Source organism: Amia ocellicauda, chromosome 11 (genome assembly GCF_036373705.1).
Source record: "Amia ocellicauda isolate fAmiCal2 chromosome 11, fAmiCal2.hap1, whole genome shotgun sequence".
In the NCBI taxonomy this organism is placed as follows: domain Eukaryota; kingdom Metazoa; phylum Chordata; class Actinopteri; order Amiiformes; family Amiidae; genus Amia; species Amia ocellicauda.
In genome coordinates this window covers 36,481,811-36,503,031 of record NC_089860.1, presented here as the reverse complement: position 1 = coordinate 36,503,031, position 21,221 = coordinate 36,481,811, and the positions used below count along the sequence as shown (strand labels likewise).

General features: G+C 47.6%; 1 protein-coding gene across 5 annotated transcripts in view; it reads left to right on the top strand.

The window, feature by feature from the left end:
• Positions 1-21,221, top strand: part of ptprub (protein tyrosine phosphatase receptor type Ub) — a 185,095-nt gene that overhangs the window by 42,214 nt on the left and 121,660 nt on the right. For all 5 annotated transcript variants that reach the window (XM_066717710.1, XM_066717709.1, XM_066717713.1 and 2 more), the window contains exon 2: positions 16,783-16,911. In XM_066717710.1, the coding sequence (XP_066573807.1) occupies positions 16,783-16,911 (129 nt within the window). The remainder of the gene's footprint in view (positions 1-16,782; positions 16,912-21,221) is intronic.

The following is a 21,221-nucleotide window of genomic DNA, read 5'->3' as shown; positions in this document are numbered from 1 at the left end:
GAGACGCCATTATGAAGCACTAATTCAGCGCGTAGAAAGGAGGAGAGTCTGCCATTGATCTGAGGTGCGTCCGCTGTGGGGACGGCTGTCTGGTGCCCATTTGTCATCGGGGCACGATCGCGTTCGTTTTATGGCTCCAAAACAAATGTAAACTGTATATCAGTTTTGTTGTTGTTGCTTTCCTGGCCAGAGACACTGCGAGGGTCTCCTCCGTACGGCACAGACAGCTTCGTGCGCCGGTGTAATCCATCTCCCGGGATGCGTGCGAAGAGAGTGTGCGTGTGTGAAAACGATACAAGAAAATGCAGTAATTTATGTCCCTGACTGCTTTCTCTCTCTCTCTCTTCCCTCCACTAACTGTCTTTCTGTTGGAATCAAATTGAAATGTATAGCTGCTGTTTTACAATTCAACTCATTTGTTTATTTATTTCTGTAACCCATCGCCATCTCTCTGTCTTTCTTAATTGAGCTCCAGAGAACTCTTGAAACTTCGGGGTGGGGGGGTGGTGTTCACTGGTCTGGTTCCTTATGTGAACAACAGCAACAGCAACAACACAGATATTTGCAGCAGAAATGTAGTGGGTGGATGGACAGATGGTTATTATTAGAAGTTAATTTCCCCATTCTGTATACTTTGAGTTCATTTGCTTAATTTGGCCCTGGATTGTGGTGAAGTTATGATTCCAATATGTATTGATTTCAAGACAAAGGATGAACTGGAATTCAGGTGGAAAACCTTGTGCTATCAACAATTTCCCTTATTCTTCACATTCCTTACATGTAGATGAGAAAATACTCTTGGCTAATGTTTGAATTGGAGTCTAAAATGTGAGCAGGACGTTCTCTATAGGCTGGTTTGTTTAATTTCTAACAGACCCGTCATCAATAACATGACTGTGTATGGTGTTATATTTCAGTAATTGTGTTCAGTGTTTTGTATTTACCTCGTTTTGGATCAAGGGGGCAGATATCATCTGTTGAGGTCGTCTGAGATTCGAAACTGATGCTTCTTTTTAGAAAATTCCCCTCTTCAAAAACATCCTAGATCTCTCTACGGTACACCCCAAATCTGCCAATTAGCTAGTGGTCTGTTTCGCTCTTGGCATTGTCCATGCTACACACGCTTGTGCGATTGTGAAGGCGAGCGTCCTGCACAACCCCGGCACTCTGTCTGGAAGTGAAAACGCAGCCCAGGACTCTGGCGTAAAACACAGTGGTGTGGAACAGAGAGCCAGATAAAAGCTCTCCGAAGTCGAGCTCAAGGGCGGCAGACATTTCCTCTCTTAATGAGAAATAAAGGCAATGAATGTGAAAGCCTGGGATCCCGCTGACAGCCTGCAGAACTGCCCATTACCACACATTACCGCTCTGCTGGTGCTAAAGTGCCAGTCTCGTTGCCCCCCAGCGAGGCGTCCTGCACAAAACCCCCGCGATCATCAGTTGCATCGTTTGTGGTTCTGCTCTGTGGGCGCGGTGTCCCGAAGCTCTGGGGTGCGAGGCTCAGTTACTGCTATTGTATTACTCTGCCCCCCAACCAAGATCTCTCTCTCTCTCTCTCTCTCTCTCTGCGCTGCGTTTCTTTCATGGGGTTACATAATTAATTATACGAAGAAGAAGAAGAACAGCACGGACAGCAACAGCAGCAACTGCTGTATCTTACATAACCAAACAATACTGAGTTTAATCCGCAGATGGAGGACTGATTCTGCAGTAGAAACCCCTTGGAAGGGTTTGGTAAAAGTCGTGACGGTTTCGCAAACACACAAACAAACACACCAACCCAAACATCGGTTGTATCATTACTATTCTCCTCACAGCCACCAACATCGTCTGCTTCATAGTCCGCTGTATCTGAAACTGCTGGTGTAACAAACGAATCCGATTGCACTCAGAACATGGTGAGAGTGGAGTGTATTGGCAATGAAGCACAAGCGCATCTTTCTTAAGAACCTGTAATAACAATAGCAATAATCAATCAATCAGTCTGGAGTTTGTTGTAGTGCCCTTCACAAGCCACCGGCCTCAGAGGGCTTCTCAGGATCAATGATGCCAAAGCGTATAGATACTACAGTAGATTAGGAGAGAGAAAACGGAAAGCCTCAGGGGACAGAATAAGTGTCCGGCGCTCTGAGGCCTAATGTGTGCCTCCCCTCGAGGCAACACAAAGCACAACACTGCCTAATGATGAGGATAACAAGAGCAAACGTGTATCATTTGTGGTCTAAAGCCGTTATTTTATGCAGTAGACGATGGTAACTAGTCTCAGGTGGGAGCTGCTGGTTGAGATGAGCCTCTTTTCGAATCATCCTTCTCCCACCGCTGCTCCGGTCGGGCGACGGGGGCCAGATGCCGAGGAAGCGCAGAGGCGGTTGGTCGCGTCTCTCTCTCTCTGATGCCGTCTGACAGGGCTGCCACACACAGCCTCCGGATCGGTCTCGGGAATGTCCCTCCGAAAAGGAGGCATATGGCCCCGCTGATCGCACAACCTGTTCTCGCCCGCGGCCACTCCCGCCATGCGGCGTTCACCGGCTGACCTTGAGCCGCATCGTGGGCCGGGCGTGCTGCCAGACTGCCGGTCCTGCCGTGCCGTGCCGCCCCGCCACCCCAGCGCCGAGCCAATCCAAGGGCAGTGAAAACCCCTCTAATTTGTTCAGCCATTCCTCAAGTTAACTTCTCCTCGGCGGGGCATCTTGTGGAGCCCCTGATTGCGGCCAAGACACTCTTGTTTGAGGGAATGTGAGGCCTGCGCTGTGTGATCTCGGTTAATATGTTCCGCACACCTACTGATTACAGGACTAACGAGGACTTCGCCCACCTTCAGACATTTAAACATAAGAAGAGGCACCAGTATTGATGCGTGACACCGTGCTCTCGAAACAGCATCGCCGTGCCGTGCCATATTTGGGATTATCTTTCTTATTGTTGTTCTTGTGTATCTGGCAGTGTGTAGGCTTCCCAACTTCCCATCTCGCCGGCAGGTCTATTTCCCTTCCCAGCTACCGAGCGGCATCTGAGAAATGGGCAGAATTCCCTGCGTTCAGCTCTGGCAGTCGAGCGAACACCAGAAAAGTATCATTATTATTAAAATGGTATCCCCCCCACCTCCCCTGTTTGCTGTCAGTGCAGACTTCAGCTCTCTGTCTTGCCAGGACGTCCAGCAACAGATGAAATATGGTTATGCATTTAGAAAGATGATGAAGGAATCTCCGCCAGGAGCGCGCTCCAGTGTAAACAGTTCACATCCAATCCCACGTCTTCCTCCGGCGATTGGGCGAGCGATGCGGCTCTGCTGGACTCCAGGACGTGACACAGTTGATTTGGATTAAAATTACTCACCATTTCAGGTTTCCAAAGTAAATAATCTATTTATTTTTTTAACACACTGTAACTACACACCGTATCACCGTCCTGTTTGAGATTTTTTTTTCCTACAATATATTTACTTTGTTTTGTTTCCAATCTCACATTGGCTTCTCTAAAACTGGTCTGAGACACATATGAGAGGAATAGAGCGGCACCTTGTTGGGAAAGATTACAGAGATTAATATCGCTTATTGTCTTTGAATGTCTTTTTAATTATAGTATCTGGTTTCTGCACGGGGATCTGGAAAGAGTTTAGTTTATTTTTAGCCTTTTGAAGATAATTTCTTTCTTAATAAATATATATATATATATAATATTTATCTCTCTCTCTCTCTCTCCACTTTCATACCTACCATGCAGGAGTAGGCAATTATTATTCAAGCTTTAGACTAACCAGGGAGAGACGGAGACGTCAGCTCTGTGCCAGGAACTCGAACAGCAGGCTTGTGGAGTCCGAAATGCACAAATGCACATGCAGTTCTCGCCGGCTCACTAGAGACACAAGTAATGTGCCGGGCCGGGTGTATTGCGATTTTTCACATCATCGTTTTGAGTGTGCCTCTGTGACCGTTGGTTAAAAAGCCCTGCGATGCCTCGCCGTGGCGGTCTGTGGGGGGTCGCGTATTGCCCGTGAATGAAGCAGGGTTGAGAGAGGGGCTGCGCACGGGTGCTGCTCTTTCAGACGCGTGCTTATTGTCTGTGTCGCGCTCTCTCTCCACGTAGGGGATGTAAATAGAGGTTTATATAGGATTTCGAGCTGCCACTTGCGATCTGCATGAGTGTCCATTTCTGTCTGCATCTATCTGCCTGTCAGCCTATTTACTGCATGTCGACATACATCAGTCAGTGGGATTGGGGGCATTTATCTCTCTGCCTTGTGACTCGTCTGATCTGTGTGTGTGTGTGTGTGTGTGTGTGTGTGTGTGCGCGCATTTCTGTGTTTGCCTCCCTCCCTGTTTACATTTTGTTTCTAATCTGATGCTTTTAGGAGCAATAAGCCAGCGTTCAGGAGAAGACAAACAAAAACGGCTCGCCTTTTCCTCGATAGACTGCAGCCATGCTTTTCGTCAGGCAAACTGACTTTTGAGAGAGTCCTCGTGCTCGCGTGTCTTGGCAACAACAACAAATAGATGTACAAATACAAAAAAAATGTTAACACCGAAGTAGATGGGCTGCCAATGCGGTTATCAAAATGTCCTGCTTTCCTGCTTGGCCTTTTTCGATCCCGGCTCCCAGGCGCGTCTGCGATGAAGCCGCACTCATTCACACGGTTGTTGACATCCGTTTTCACACCCTTTATCAATAACGAGAGAAGGGAATAACTGTGGCAAATCGTGCGTGTGAGGCAGCTTGCGTGTCGGTGTAAGGAGAACCGTAAAGTGACAACCTGCGAATGACAAAAATAACGACATGCGCGCCCAATTACCTGATTCATTTTTTTCTGAAGAGGTGCAAAATGGTTCCACTCTGAAAGTGCCGTGGAAGATTGCGTTTCCACTGTGAATGCGGCGCCGGCTCTCATTTCATCGGGATTGAATAATAGGCGTGGTACACGAGCCAAACTCAGGGTTTCTGTTCAAGAAAATGACAAAAACATCTTCCAGCGCATGCCAGTTCAGCAGCGTTTTCCTTAAATTAAAAAAGGCCTTTACATTCCAAGCACGTCGAGAGTGCAATCAAGAGGTTCTTGCCATTGAAAAGAGATAAATATATATTTATGTATAAGAATGAAGCTAAATTACCGTGCTTGTTGATGTGGGGAGATGAGATCGGCGTGTCTTCAGCGGTACTTTCTTTTCTGCCCCGTCTCTGTGTTGGTGGAGGACAGAGGTATGGGTTAAAACCGAGGCCGGGTGGTGCAGTGGGCGCCGTGATGGCACTAATTAACGGGCGTCCAGATGGCGAGGGGCGCGGTGCACAGAGTGGTGATAAAGTGTCAGAGGACTGGTGCGTGTTTACACTGCATTGACACGCTGACCGAGGCAGAGATGCGAGTGACAAGCCAGGCCAGAGGAGTTACTGACCGCCTGGTGGAGCAGGGGGTGCGATTGTGCACAATGGGTGTGAAAAACACGTTGTGGATGTGTGATGGGCACATACGTCAACACTGTGAAAAGTGGCCCAACAGCCACCGGAGACAGATACGCATCAGCAGCCGTGTTGGCGGTGCCTGCAGGATGCGTGCCACGTAACAATCAGCGCTGGGGATATTAAAGTGGAGGAAAGCGAATTCCCACAGAGAAGGTCTGTCAGCATCCCCCCCTCCAGTCAGTGTCTGTCCCGACCGCAGAAGGGAATTACACCAACAAATCATCCGGTGACATAACTGTATTACACTGCTCTCATCCAGGTGCTTGTTTATTTTTTATATGCAGTTTTTGAGGAGGTTCGGCAGGGTTTTCCTGTCTGGTCCTTTTATAGGACTCATTTGCTACAGAAGCAGAATAGGCCTTGATTTAATTTCCATTCCACCCCGAGCTCTTGATCGCTAATCGAACGCTTTAGCTGACCTGCTTGCGGGAGGAGACCTCGTTTAAAAACTTATTCCAACTCTGAGTGAGATCTGGCCTTTGAAGAAAGCTTTAGCCCGTTAGTCCCGAGTCACAAGACCCGTCTTTCGCTCGGCAGGACGATGGTGGGTTTGTACTAGAATTCAATAAATAAGGCCTGCTTAGTGCTCATCATAGCTGATTTGAAGTGTAGTTTTTTTGCTGCGTAGTGGGGGCAGCTGCAGGGGGTGCAAGTCCTCTTTTCGTCCCATCGTTGGCCGTTCATGTAAAGCAGAGACGCAAAACGCATCATTCAGTGTCGGATCAACCAGAGACTCCCGTTGCAAGATTTTGATTTTGTTTGTGTAGAAGATCGAGGTCAGATGTGAAAATGAGCCAAATGTTTAATTTCATTTTGTGAGGTAGGGTGTAGGGATAATCAAACTTGAAAAGCATCCTATTTTTAAGTGAAATTTAAAGACCTAAAAAAATACATCTTACAATGTCAGGGTCCCTATGAATGCTTCTGTTCATCATATCACGTTTTGATGCTAAAATTAACATAATTATAAGGCTTGAACTCCTCATCTCTGCCTTCACAGAAGTTGCCATTCAACTCTGTGGCAGCCGTCTCTCCCACACTTGTTTGCCTGTGGAAGCTGGAAAATGAACAAATTATTTTGTGACCCTTTTTGCTTTTTTAAATCACAGTAAATGTAAAACCAAACAAACCCCTTACTGGACACCTTGGCAGAAAACACATTACAATAGTGTGTAAAAGGAAAGCTCTTACTGTGAAGTATACAAATTTATGTGAAATATACAATTTATTTATTTTTACTTTACAGAGGAGGGACTGTCTGTGAAAAATGATTATCTCTGTATGTCTTTAATAAAAGAAAGAAATGCAATGAGGATCACAGTTGGATGGATTGCGTGTCTTCATCATTAGTGCAGGAGCTGTCTGCCATTCGTCAACACATCCAAGTTGGCAGAGACCGGTTACTTTTGTTACCAGGCCCAGAGTTTGCTCTCACTAAATAGGGGCTGACAGACCGAAATATCCCACTGCTGACTGCAACGAACACATTGAACGGCTCGGGGATTTCAAATAGAAGGATGGGGTCTCAAACCCAGTGGTCGACGGCAAAAAGCAAAATGCAAAAAGACAAGAAGCTTTATTTCTGGAGTCGCATCCCATGATACAGACCAAAACAATCAGGGACGACCAAGAGACGTCTGCTTGTCCTCCGCAATAAATGCGCAGGTGCTCTAATTTCTGCCGCAGCCAGACTTAGTTTCACCTCTCGGTCACAGACGAGCCGGGGAGACGATCCGTAAAGCGAAGCCGGCGATGAATACAGAGCGCTTGATACCGCGCTTATAATTTGCTGCGTCGGTGATCGGTGCGGTTCCTGTCACAGACTCGCATGCCGTAACTTCAGACTGTGCTGTCCCGCTTTAGCACATCAAAAGGAATCAGTCGGGAGCGTACGTCTCCAGCTCTGCACTGTTGCGGCTGTAACTGGAGACGCGGATGTGTGGGGCGTTCGGGCGCCTGGAGCTCTTCTAACGTGTCAGAGGGCTGAGGAGTCGGCAACTCGGGAAGGTTTAATCTGGGTTGTTTTGACTCGTCTTTCATCGCCTCTCCCCGCGTCTCGGCTGTAAATTGCTTGTCTGTCACCACGGCTTCATTTGAACTTAGAAGTATAATCGCTTCTGAAACGCGTGCCATTTGTTGTGTTGGCTAAACGAGATAGTGGGCTGGTTGCTTGACGTGTAGCGTGGGGCTCGAGAAATAAACGACAGGAGCTTTTACTACCAAGGGTTCTGGCAGTACCTCAGCGCAGAGCCTCCTAAACCAAACAGCAATGCCTGATGTGATAAGAGAATCACAAGTAAGAAATTACATAACAACAGAACAATATCTCCCAAATCCAGTCCTCTCGAGCCACAATCATCTTTCGAATGTTCCAGCTGAACTCTCGATTACATAATTTAACTAATTACCTGCTTTGTTAAACCAGTTTCACCCTTTACTCAGGTCTTAAGGTGCCAGGGTTTTAAGATGCCTACAAACGTTCTAGGACTGAAGTTTGGCTCCACGGCACTTGGGGAAACTATAAATGATTTGAACTACTCGGTGTCAGGAATCAGAGCTGATCTGTTGAAAGCCTTTTCACATTTCTCTGACTGGGTGCTTAACAAACTGAGGTGAAATGACCTTCATTAGACTGGGGGCTGAAGTAAGAAGTGGAATAGGGCACAGCGCCTCCGAATCTGTCAGCATGGTGCGGCGAGCGCTGCTCAAGTTTTGTTTAACCGCTTCCGTCTGCTTCTGTTTCATGTGTGCTTTGGGAAGTTGTTCTTAATTTCTTCTTGGATTTAAGCCTGAGGCCATGGTCACACTCCAGCCACCTTCTCACACAAGACGGTGAGAGTCAGTCGGTGCTCTGCAGCCATTGGAAATGAGTTTGCCGTGTTTTTATGGCCTGGACGCTCGATTAGCTCTGCGCGGCCGGTTGCCGTGAGCCGGCTGCCGCTTTCCTCGGCACAATTTTACGGAGGCCCCCGTGGGAGGATGCTATAAAGGCAGTTTCGAAAGTAATTTCTGATGGGCTAAAAAGAAGCTGTTTGATATTGTAAGTGTGTCGCTTTGCTCTGTTCTCTTGCCAGAGGCGGCTGTCTGTGGAAAGCAGGCCTTATTTCTGTGCTGCAGCCCGGCCAGCTGCCTGACTGTCAGAGCAAAGAGGCCGCTGTGGCAGAGAGGTTTCTGCAGAGCGGCGCTTTAATGCACTGGATACTGAGACGTCCTCTGCGACCATTTCTGAAGTATCAACAGGGAGCCACTACGCTGTCTTCGGCTTCTGGGACTTCTGTTGCATGGTTCGGCCACGTTAATAAGTCTCTGGATTGTGCTAATAGGATCGTGTGCGTTGTCGTTACAGCGCGGTGTGTATCGATTCTTCCGCAGTAAAGTATGCTCTGTCTCTGCTTTGTTAGGACGTGCTATCACCCGATGGATCGGGCCTGGAGCTGCGCTACAGGGCGCTTTATTGCCACCCATTAAATTTGGCACCCTCCTTCGTGAGGAACGCAGTTTGTTTTAATTGCGACGTGACAAACTATCCCCGCAGCCTCGTCAAGCTGCCGACTCCGGACATCTGCGCGTCGATGGGCCGTGCGCTTGTAAGAGCAGGTGCCTCGGTCCCACTGGCCTCCTTTTAAAGGTATTCATAAAAGCCTACATCTGCCCACTTGTTATTCTGGGGGTCTCTCTGCCCCAGTTGCATCATAATTAGTGGGAGATGACTGCCAACATTCAGTGCAGTCCCGGGCTTGACTGCTCCCGGATGTGGAAAAGGCCCACATGTTGGCCCTTGTACATTGTTTGTCCTAAGAAGAAAAGAAAAAAATGTTCACAGAGAGCAACGGCTAATTAAGTCAATCACGATTAGTATCCAAACTGTGGATGCGCCTTCACACGGTGGCACAGGAACCCTGGTTGTGCATCTTCGGCCGAGTTAAAGGGCAGCGGTGGTGCAGAAGAGTTTTATTTGTTATTTTTTAATTCTTGAGTTTTGCAGAGATTGGCAGCCAGTTTTCACTCGGTTACAATAAATGCAGACAGAGAGAGGGTTGGCATCTCAGGGTCAATTCCTTTCTTAGGCTGACTTTTAGTTTTGTTTGAGATTTGTTGTTTGTAGCGACTGCTTCTGTCATTTTTTGACCCAACACAACCTGTCTCCTTTAGCTTCCCTCTCCTCTCCTCCTTGTCCTGTAGCACTAACACTCCATAAACTGGCCAGTGCAAAACGACGTCTCAACCACAAGTAGCACAACTTTTATGTATACCATCTCTGTACTCTTGCGTTCCCTCTGGCAGTGGGTGAGTGCGGTTGTCAGGAATTGCATCCCGGTCTCCCACGTCCTGGCTGTGCGCTGCGCCACTTCACCAAGGGAACCCCACACAGTGACTGCGGTCTTTTGTGCTGATTGAGCCCAGTCTAAGTAATTTGCATGACAATAATAACAATAATTGCCATGAAATGCGATAAACAGGGATCCCACTCAGCAGATGTTTGGGAAAGTATTGCGTTACGAAACCACAAACACGAAGGCCTTCGTGGTGTTTCTCCAGATTGCGATGCCAGTCTGCGTTACACAAGGCGGCGGCGGCGGCATCATCCCGGCTGTAAGGATGCGCCTGTTATCTTCACATTTCCGTTTCTCCCACAGAACTTGTGCTTCCTAATGAAGACCCTGAGTTATTTTTAGGAATGTAAAACAGTTCTAGCATTGATGAGATGCAGGATTTTGAAAAGAGAGAGAAGGAGCTGTAATTGATGTTTCCATGGAAAACAAGAAGAGAAGAAAAAAACGGCAGTGATGGAAATTCAATAATTAAGTGTCTCTCTGCCCACTTCCCCCGACCCCGAAAAATCTACAGAAAGAGTCCAGATTCCTCCTCCTAACAAATTGGAGGCTGGAGTAATGAATGCCGTTTGTCTTTTCATATTATGCAAGGCGTTGTGTGTCCCCTCCTCCTCCACTGCTCTGGTGTCTGTAACCGAGTTCATCCCCGCCTGCCTCGTTGCAGAGGGATTGCGCTCAAGCTGCAGTGAAACCGATCCACGCAACCGGCTCAGTCCTCGGTCAAACTGCCCCCCACGAACCCCCGTCTCCGTCCCGCAGCGTCTCCCGCCACGGTTATGGCAGATTCCATCTCTCCTGTTTGCTAATTTTATAGTGTCCTCAGTTTGAAAATAGTGGAGCTGAAATTAGGAAGACTTAATTCACCTCAGTGAGACAGAGAGGGGGAGAGACAGAGAGAAAGCACAGTGAAGAAACGTTTAAACCATAGGAGAGCACTGTAAAACTAAGATACACCTATAGTAGTGGTATTATGTAAAAAGTGTGACAATGGTGTGGTAAATGTACCTTGCTTAAGAGGCTGTCACAGGATAGCCCATTTCAATCTCTCCCTGTGGAGGAGAAAGTGGAGAAATGGGGCTGGGTTAAAGGGCAGCTCACTGGCCAAGCTGATATAATAATAATGGGCACGACAGCTCGCACCCTGCAGACTCCAATTAATCAGCCCAGCGAGAGGCCCCGAGCTCAGCCCTCGTCACGGGCCGCCGAGGCGCCTTTTTCTCTTCCCTTCCTTCCTTTCTTTTGTTCAAGATCGATTGAGCGTTCAGAGTAATATTAATGGCGCTGCGGGATCATGGCATGATTTCATTGCGTGTTTGGTATTGATGGGCGCACAGATAGTGGGAAACTGTTCGAATCTCCCTCGTATAAATAAACTTGTCAGGGCTGATGCATGGCCCGCGCAGTCCTCATGCAAATGAGGGCGGAGGAGCCGGGGGCCCGTGTGCCACTCGACAGGGATGCGATGCGACTCCCGGGGATGAGAGAGTCTCCACTACGCTTATTTCATGAGAGAGGGAGGGAGGGAGATCTTTATTTCATCTTTAGACTCCATTTCCTGAGTGGAATTAATGATATAAGTGGGAGCGAGCACGGCTCAAGTAAGGGCTGAAGTATGAACGTACACTTTTACGTCTCCTCTGCCATGTCGGGTTTTACTAGGTTGTGTAGTTGGTTCAGTCTCTGCAGTGGCGAAGGTCACTCTGCAGTCCTGGAGGCTAAAGAGTCTCTGGACCTTTAATTCCCCCCGACTCCCCTGAGCTCCATTGCTCTTAAGAGCAGTTACAACAGCCCAGAGCCTCGTAGCGCTTCTTTTTGCCGACCATGACTGTATTTTCCACTGGCACTGAGATGAAGTGCATGAGCCATTCACGTGTTATTTGTGTGCTATTCATACATAATTCATTGGGAATCTGTGTTGTAAAGTGTGAAATGCCTTTTCTGAAAGTTTCTTTTTTTATTCATGAAGTGAAAATGAAAAGTAAAGCCTTTTGCCCAGAGCACCAATCACAGACCGTGCAACGGGTAAGAGATTAAATAACCCATCACAATTAGTGCTAAAGGATAGCCTCCAACAATACAGTACAGTCGGAGGCTATAGTCATTGTCTACTGCCCCATCTCTTTGTGTTAACTTTCTTATGTACACAACAGTCCTAATTGAGCTTAATTTGCTGTGCATTGCACTGTACTAACGGATGCAAAGTAGACATTTAAAAATGGATCTCCACACACGAGAAAAACAAAATAAGCGGAGCGTGGAAAGACAAATCTGTGCCACTGTGAGAATTACATGTGTGCGTATCAGGGGTTTACTGTGCCTCCCCTAATAGACCTCAACACGTCTACATGCGGTCCCTAGGTGAATTGAAATCACCCAATTAGAGAGAAGGACACCGGGAACCTGGGAAGGATTGAGAGAGGGAAGCGAAATCTCATTTGTGTCGTGGCAGGTAACGCAGGAGGGAAGCCGGGCCCCAGACGGCACAGATCGCAAAGTAGGACAAACTTGAGAACATCCTTCACGTAGCATCGGGACGCTGGAGGTGTTGTTGTCTGCTGAGTGTTGTGCTACAGCAGTTGTTTGTAGTTTGACCTTGAAGGTCATGTAATCAGAAACGCATGTTGCAAACGCAGCCCCTAAAGGGTTAACGGAGGCCCTTGGAGTAGGCCCCGTTCACACGGTGGCGGTCATCTGAATGGTGTTACTCTTTGTGTTTTTGGTGTTGATGGAATGGTAGACAGTTTCCGGGGTATGATCACCGCAAGCACAAATTCCACGGTTAACCTCAATATCACGGTATAAATCAGGCAGCTTCATTCTCCGTGGGTCGGCTTCATTTCAGAGAATAAAATAACGGGCTCACCTTGTTTAATAGACAATGGAGCTTATTTGACTGTTGCAGCTTTGAATGCAGGGAGTGACAGCCGAAATAAAAGTTGAATGTAGCAGTCCTCGTTATTATTAATTCAGCCTGTGCTCAAAGAACGCTTTTTATCCCAGAGCTGGAGTTTTTTTCAACATCAGATTAATGCGTGACGCAGCACGTACATCCAGCGTACAGCTGAACCTGATAACTAAGTAATTAAAGTGCAGTGTATCGGCCGGTAAACAGAATTAGGAAACAGTCGGTCATATTTCTGATTTAAAAGCACCGCACAAAGGACTACAGTTATACGTCGCTTTGCATGATAGAGAGGTTTTAGGACAATTCGTGCCAAACGGGATCATAAATGCATTGAATTAATGAGCAGAGGTTACATAAATGCACAAAGCAATATGAAAATGTTTTAAATATTTATGTAAATGTGCAGTTCATAAAAAACAATGTTTGATAAATAAACAATAACACAAATTAATATTAATAATAATAAAACAGTTGCTGCTCTTTCGCTTCATTTTAGATTCCCCTGCCAGAACCGTCACCAGCTCGTTTTGCCCCAATATCATATTCATTCTGTTTGTTCCACTTTAACGTTCTCTTTATTATTAAGTGAAACAGCCGAACTGATCTGCCGTCGTCGGCTCTGTGTTCAGTCTGATTGCAGTCGGGGAACGTGTGCTTTGTTTGATTTTTGACTCTGTGGATTTTAATTTGGCTTTTAAATGACATACCTGAACATGTGTTTAAACCCCTAATGCCGTCTCTCTGTGCGAGGCAGGAGTTTTAGTGTTGCTCTTATTTGAGTCTTGTAATGATTTTAACATTTTAATTTTAAAGTTGAATGCATTTCCTCAATTCGTGCTCTAACAAACCCGTGCTACGCGGATCGAGCCAGAAGACATCCATGCGTGTATTTAATATGTGTTGCGAAAACCTCTTCGTCAGACTGTGGGGCGAGAATATAGGATTATAGAAATATGTGATCAGTCCAGTTATATTTCTAAACCAATGCAGGGCAGTGAGGGCTCGTGTCACAGAAAGGGCTTCACTGTGTACTGTAATTATGGAAAACTGCGGTGCAGCGCAACAGTCGAAACCGTGGTAAACCGTAACACCAGTCTACCGCCCGTCGAATGCCACAGTGGTGAGTGGTTATCTTACTTTGCCAAGGGCTTCCCAACCACGAGCAGCACTCGACTGTCTGGGCCCTGAACTGACACCCGTCTCTGATGGGTCGGCCAGCACTTTACTGTTCTCAGCCGTTAGAAAAGCCCCTTTGACTGCAGGTTCAGGCCCCCCCGAGTCTGGTGCAGATTAGCTCTGAACTTCATTAAATCCGTGGGGGGTGGAAGTGTAAAACTGAGGCTTTTACCCAAGAGCACCCAAAACCCCTGGCTGGCACTCAGTCGGCTCTTTTGTAAAGCATATAAATCCTCTTTACACGCCTCAAAGAGCTCGCAATCTCCTTTAAAACCAACATAAAAGCTGCGAAAGCTGGGTTCCTCTGTTTAAACTTAACCTGGCGCACGCAGGCGTGTTTGACATCCTGGTGGAATGGGGCGACCGCTGCCAGCAGCCGGGGGAACAATGCACGACTCTGAAAGGCCCCGGCACGGCAACAAAAGCAGGCCGGCGTGGCGCAGAGGGGCAGTCACTGGAACGTGGCAGATGGTGACGTCTCACTGGAGCCAGATAGAGACGCTCAGGGTCGACTACAGGAGCTGGCAGATCCACTCCAAAGCCCAGGGCCCGGCTAGTGTACACAAAAAGCAGAGGTGGAACGGAGGGCAATTAAAATCTCAGATCTGCTCGGGATCCCTGCACTGTGGGGCTCAGAGCAGCGCAGAGGGGGATGTTTTGTTGGCTGCGGCACAGAAAGACTATAAGCCATCTACCATCGTGCTTGAGAGTCTGGGTTAGGTCTCCCTTTCTCTGTGGAAGATGGGCCTCCTGTCTCTGCTCATGTTGAGTCGGAGTAGAGGTGTTGTGTTATATTAGCTGTCCCCTGTGCCCAGTTGATGAGGACTGTGTGATTTCCCCACACCCTGGGGCGAAGGGCGGCGACTTGCCGTCCAGATTTCTGCCGTCTTCCGTGATGAAATCGGGGGCCAGTGTGCCGGACGGTTTCCAGACTCACTCCAGGGTCTCTCCAGTTGAGCTGTAATGACAATCGTACATCAGCACGGCACTAACAGGCAGTTAAACTGTATTTCTCATGCTTTTGTCTCTTTTTCCATCCTGGATTGGACTTCTGCGATTCGTCAGGAACTGTTTTTTTCCCTCCTTTCTCTCTCTGTCTCCACAACACAAACAAGCCTGTACATCTTGCTGTGCCATGAGCTCCGTCTCTCTCGCACAGTGACTGCTAGCAGTGCACTAAGACTATTAAGCAGCTCCATTCATTCCTGTATCTCAGGGGCTTTTCTGTGTGACTTTTGCTATTAAACCAGCCAAAGAAACAAACCTACACCAGGAGCAAATCAACAACAACAAAAACATATATGTTATCTATACACACAGTATAATACTGCGCCTACATTTGCACTTTTTTTGCTTTATAGCCTGAAATGTAAATAATTTTTGCAAGTAAAAATATATTCTAGAAATGTGTATAAAATGAATTACAAACTGAAATAGCTTGGTTGGATAAGTTTCCACCCCCTTGTCATAGCAATCCTAAATCTAGGTGTGCAATGTTGGTAGAGACCAATCCCAACAGACTCACAGCTGGACTTACTGCCAAATGGGCTTCCACCAAGAATTAACTGAAGGGGTGGAGAATATCCAATTAGGATATATCAGTTTTGTATTTTAAGTAACCATATAATCATTTGTCACACTGAAAACTTCCCCCTTAAGAGTGTGGAGTTTGGTGTGTAGATAAGAGGAACAAATCCTCATTTAGATGCATGAAACTCTGAGGCACAAACACAACAAGGTTCAAGGGGGTGTAGACTTTCTATAGGCAGTGTGTGTGTGTATATCATAAGAATAATGTTTTAATTTTAGTTGGTTTGCTCTTGGATTTTTTTAGTAAAAAATAGCAAAAGTCACACACATGGCCCTGTGAGTGAAATAAATTAATATATTTATGCAGAGAGAGGAAGAGGATTCGGCAATTAAGCCTCCCAGAAGCGAGCCGAATGGAGATGAGAGACTGATGTGATTCAATTGGCGTGTTTACCACACGCTCGAACATGTGACAGGCCGGCGTTTCGTGAGCCGAGCCCCTATCTTCACCTCAGCCTTTCACAGGTGCACGCTTTGGAGGTGTGATCAGACCTGACCGGGCGGTTCTCCTTGTCTGTCACGGCGCTGCGCTCCTCTCACAATGGCCTCCTTGATGGCAGGAAGTCTTGGGTCCCTCCGGCCGCCCGGCGCTCTGAATGCTAATTTCCCGGTGATAAGCGGCCGTGTGTTCTCTGCGTTTCCTCTCCCAGCTTCACCGACTGGCAGAGCTGAATGTGATCCCCGTCCTCCCACCTCCCGTGCTTTTGTATCCTGTAATTTTCACACCGCTGGTCTAATGCGGGAGATAGCAACAGATGCACGGGGAATAGATGGAGCGCATTAAGCCGGACCTAAAGGCTATAAAAGCTCTGGCTATTAAATGTAATTGGGCGAATTAGCTTTTGGCTTGTGGGATTCGCCGGGTGGTGATGTATGACAACAATAATGGCGGGCCCTCCGTGAGTGTGTGAGTGTGTTGTTATTGGAGGCCCGTGCTCTCGGGTTGCCGTTGTGTGTTATTAATTTATATCTGTGTGGGTGATGAGCCTTGCATTTTCATTAGCCGTCCAGTCAGGCCATAGTGCCGGCCACTCGTTGCAACGTGCCGGCGCGCCTCTGTGTCCCAGATGCTGGCATTTTAATCCCCCTCTCGTGACCCTTTCTTGGCTCCAAAGAAGTGCAATCTCAGGTGTCTCTCTCTCTCTCCCTCTCTTTCTCTTTCTCTTTCTCTCTCATATATATATTTTTCCTTCACCTTTCTATTTCTTTCCTGTCATAGATGAGAGGAGTTTACAAAGGTCTCGGTGTTCATATAATTAACTAATTATGAATCAACATTAATGATCTGATGATTGACCTCTCGCTCTCCCTCCCTCCCCCCAGGCGGCTGCACCTTTGATGAGGACTCGGACCCCAGCCTGTGTGAGTACAGCCAGGGCGAGGAGGACGACTTTGATTGGCAGCTGATTCGGACCTACAGCACACAGCACTCGCCCTCCGACCTGCTACACGGTAAGAGCACAGTACTGGGCCGGTCCAGTGCGAAGGATTGTGGGTTAGAAAAGGAGAATCTAGCGGAGCATTTCACCGGTTCTCTGGTGTCAGTGGGGCTCTGGTTGCGATTCTGTTTCACTTGATATTCTCGTCTTCAAAGACCTGACTGGCTCTGCTTTCATGTGAAAAGTTTGATGAAACGAAACCGTTCCTTTTCTTTTTTAAACATATGGCGCAGCCACTTCAGAGGTGTCATTTGCCGCTTGTGTTTTGGGCGGTGTAGCACGTGCGTTTGTCGAACGAGGCGGTGATGTTGGGAATGGTAAGGCAGTCGTGTGTACGTGTTAAACGCTGTATATGAGCGCACTGTAATTAAAGCATTCAGAGTGACGCACCGACAATGTAACACCGAATGGAAGTCAACCTCCGTGTCTCCGGCGTCCGTTATTCATTCCCTGAGATCGAGCCGTTGTTCCCACATTCCTGAGTCCACCGCGGAGATCATCAATATGTGAAGTAAAACCGCAGTCTCCTGATGCAGGAAAGCTGCTGTGATGATCTGTGTCCAGAGTGCGTTTGCCAGCTCTGTTGTGGATGGAAGCGTCTGAGGTGTGTGTCACGGCAGGTCTGAAGTGAGCAGCTGTTCCTCCCCAGAAGACCGTGAAGGTCAGAGCCATAGGAGGCTTTTTCTTGGCTAATTCTTGACCAAGGAGAGTTTATTCTGTTTAGTCTGTGTCCTAAAAGCCCACGTTGACATTGCAACATGCAGACTGGCTCATTGCGCTCAGCCCGAAGTGTTAATAAAACACGTGTTGAAAGATCACAGTGAATGCAAACATCTACTGGAATCTTAAAAAGTGGTAGAGAAAATAATCTATGCACTGTATTCATTTATTTATCTTTAAACCTGTTTCATTACATTTTAACAATGTATTTCAGTCTACTTTCCCTCGGCTGGTGGGAGTGTAACTCCGGCGCAGTTCAGGTGTGAATCTGAATGCTGTTCAGATTGTGTGGCTGTAGTGAGTCTGGAGTCACAGCTCAGATGTTGAAGATCTTAATCAAATCTCCAAAGTATTGTTGGTGGGAGATTAAAGAGCGTTTAATCCGGCAAATCCGCCCCTGAGTGATGCAACTGCTCTTGCTTTGAACTCATCTTCAGGTATTTATCACTGAGGGGGAGGAACATCACAGGTCCGTTCTCAGAAGTGAATGCAAAGCAGCGTCCGGGCTTCTTTGAATGAGAAGGAAAAAAGTGTTTGGTATTTGACTAAAAAGATGCCACGCTGAGCTCATTTTCGTTCCCCTTTGATTTTTTAAAAATACTTTTAAGAAAAAGAAATGTATTTATGTGATTTTGTTCTCTGAGAGGATAATTATTTATCCACCTGTCTAAAGTAATGGGCACATTTATTAAAACAGTCACTTTACTGTGCTGTGTACACAAACAAATGCAACGAATCAGAAGTAATGTGAGATTAAACCAATTCACACCTACGGAAACGTTTTATTATTTTAAAAATGCCTGCAGGGGTCGCAAGTTAAAGACCGTTCAGTTGTGTGGATGGATACAATGTTATGAACTACAACACAAAGCTGATGCACAGTTCCTACTATGATACAATTGAGGCTTTGCACTGATGAGATTCCAGTGGTTTGATTCATATGCGCAGTGCATCTTCAATACGAGGGCAGTGGGGTGTTGCGAGACACTGGCACACAACCACTGGGTCCCTCTCTGACTTACTTGCGTCTCTGCATCGTGGTGGGAGGTTAATTAATCAGGAGGAGAGATTATGTTCCTGCCACCGACTTCAAAGGCTGTTTTAGACTCCTGTCTGCTTGGCTCTCGATATGAGACGGAGGGAGAAAGGGAACGTCGAAGGCAGATTCAGCCTCTCCGTCAATCAGAGCGTTTCGACACGGGACTGAGGAGGCCTGTGGCGTGCACACACACACACACACACACACACACACACACACACACACACACACACACACACACATCGAGTGGCTGCTTCCTCTTTCCCAACGTTGACATCGTCAGTCTCGTCTCATTGCAGCCGGGAAGCAGACATTGCTCCCCTCGAGTGTAATTAAAAGTCAGAGATACCGGAGAGTGCGTTGAAAAACTATCCAGACGCGTCAGAAATGAGAGAGAAACTAAACAAAGTTGGTGTAAAGCCGATGGGGGATGATGGAGCCAATCCTTTATTGCTCTTTCTTCAGTTCTCCTCTTCAGTATTTGCTTCCTCTGTGCACGGGACCCCTATCTCAGCTCACACGGCGCTGATGCTAAATGAGCCGGGCCGGATTGCTATGCACACGCAGATTAGAGCTTCACTGTGTTTCCACACGGTACCTTCCAGGGAACGCGTGTGTGCAGGCGGCAGATACGAGGGAGCGAGATATGTCCGGATCCCGGCGCTGGGAGAGACGAGAATGTGGGGGAGAGGGGAAAGTTGTCGAGTGATACGATTTAATAGGACTTCCTGTAAGCAATGGGATTTAAATTAATTCTCACTGTCCTCTTTGAAATTAATAGTTCTGTGTCCCGCTGGGATTGTCCGACGCTCAGAGACGCATAGGTAAGGAAACGCAGAGACGTTTTCCCTCTCGTGTTGGAAAATGAAGCAGAAAGGTGCTCTCGATTGCCTTTTTAACATAACATAAGAAGAAAGCACACAAGACAGTTTCCAGTCGAGAGGAGCCATTCGCCATCGCGCTCGTTTGGTGTCCATTAATATCTAAGTGATCAAGGATCCTATCCAGTCTGTTTCTGAATGTTCCCACATTGTCTCTTCAGCCACATCGCTGGGGAGTTTGTTCAGATTGTGACGCCTCTCTGTGTGAAGAAGTGTCTCCTGTTCTCTCCTCGGTCCTTCCTTTCAGCTGTCCTCTGTTCCAGGCTGAAGGTAACTTAAGCCCGAGCCCTGAAGCCTGGATTGCCTGTAACCCCTGATTGTATAACTCTCTAATTGTGGCCTGCAGGCCTTTAGCTGTGGTTTTGGCTCTGTCTTAATATTCCCTGAATCTCGGCCGGGCACATGTTCCTGTAGGACGCCTATATCGCAGGCATGTTGTCATCGGTTCAGTGTGTAGCTTCAGTTTGTAGACACAGTATCCAAACGCTGCACGCCTGATTACACTCAGACACTCACACACACACACACACACACACCCCTGCTGCCTCCACATCGCTTTGAAGCCAACCCGTACCTGCGCTGACGGGTTCGAGCTGCAACGTGTCCGAGATCAAGTGACAAGTGGGCTCTTCAAAGAGCTCGTTAGTTCCTTTGCACGGTCTGGCTGTTTAATCTTCCTCCTATTGTGTCCGCTGTTTTTTTTTTGTTGCTTCTCTTTGGTTTTGAGTGCTGAGTTGTTGTGAAGGGAGAACTGTAGCAGACATGACACCAGGAGAGACTTCCTCACGGGCAAATGGGAGGAAATGACAGAGAGGCAGACAACGCTTTCACTCGGTTAAGACCACCATGCTATAATTAATCACACTACCGGATTTACGCCCCTTTCATTGCTCCACTTAATCCGCACCGGCTCTGCCGTGGTTTAACGAGTCGCTCTCAGTAATAACACTTTTTGTAAAGACAACAACAACAAAAAACAAACTGAATCAACGCGAGCCTGTGAGTGGCGTAGAAGATGACAAGCTTTGACTCTCACTGTAAACCGAGCACCAGCTCGGCAGCAGAGCCACACCGGTGGCTGGTTACCGGTGAGCGAATGTGACAGCTGAGCTCCCGCACACGGCCCAGACTGACACGCACACGCGCCGCCCTGACAGCGCTGCTCTCGGCCCGCTCGTCTCCCCAGCGCCACTGCTGTCGATACCGTGACCCCGACTAGATGTAACAACCGTGTCAGCGTCAAACTAAATGAGACGTCTCGACAGGCATAGTGTGGGGGGTGTAATGGTGGCGGTGGTGGGGGGGTAGACGAGGCAATCAAGGGAGAAACGCCGAGAGGAGTCGGGGAAAGGGTGAGCATCGACTCAACTGGTGACATATTTAATATGTTTGATCCTCTCGAAGTGATGGACAGCCGTGAGGCTCTCTCTCTCTCTCTCTCTCTCTCTCTCTGTGGCTTTTATTCCGACGAGGGAATGAGGACCCGGTTGAGCCGCAGTGAAGTTCACATCATTAACCTGCTCCCCAGTGGATCGGCACTGAGAGGCAGGGGAGTCGTGAGACTGAGCAACCTTGACATTCACCGCGGCGGCTGCCAGGTGCTCAGTAACCACACGGACGAACAGCCACGCTCTGTCACCTTTTGGTTTTATGCGCTTCGTTCTTGCCACCGAATTAATTTCC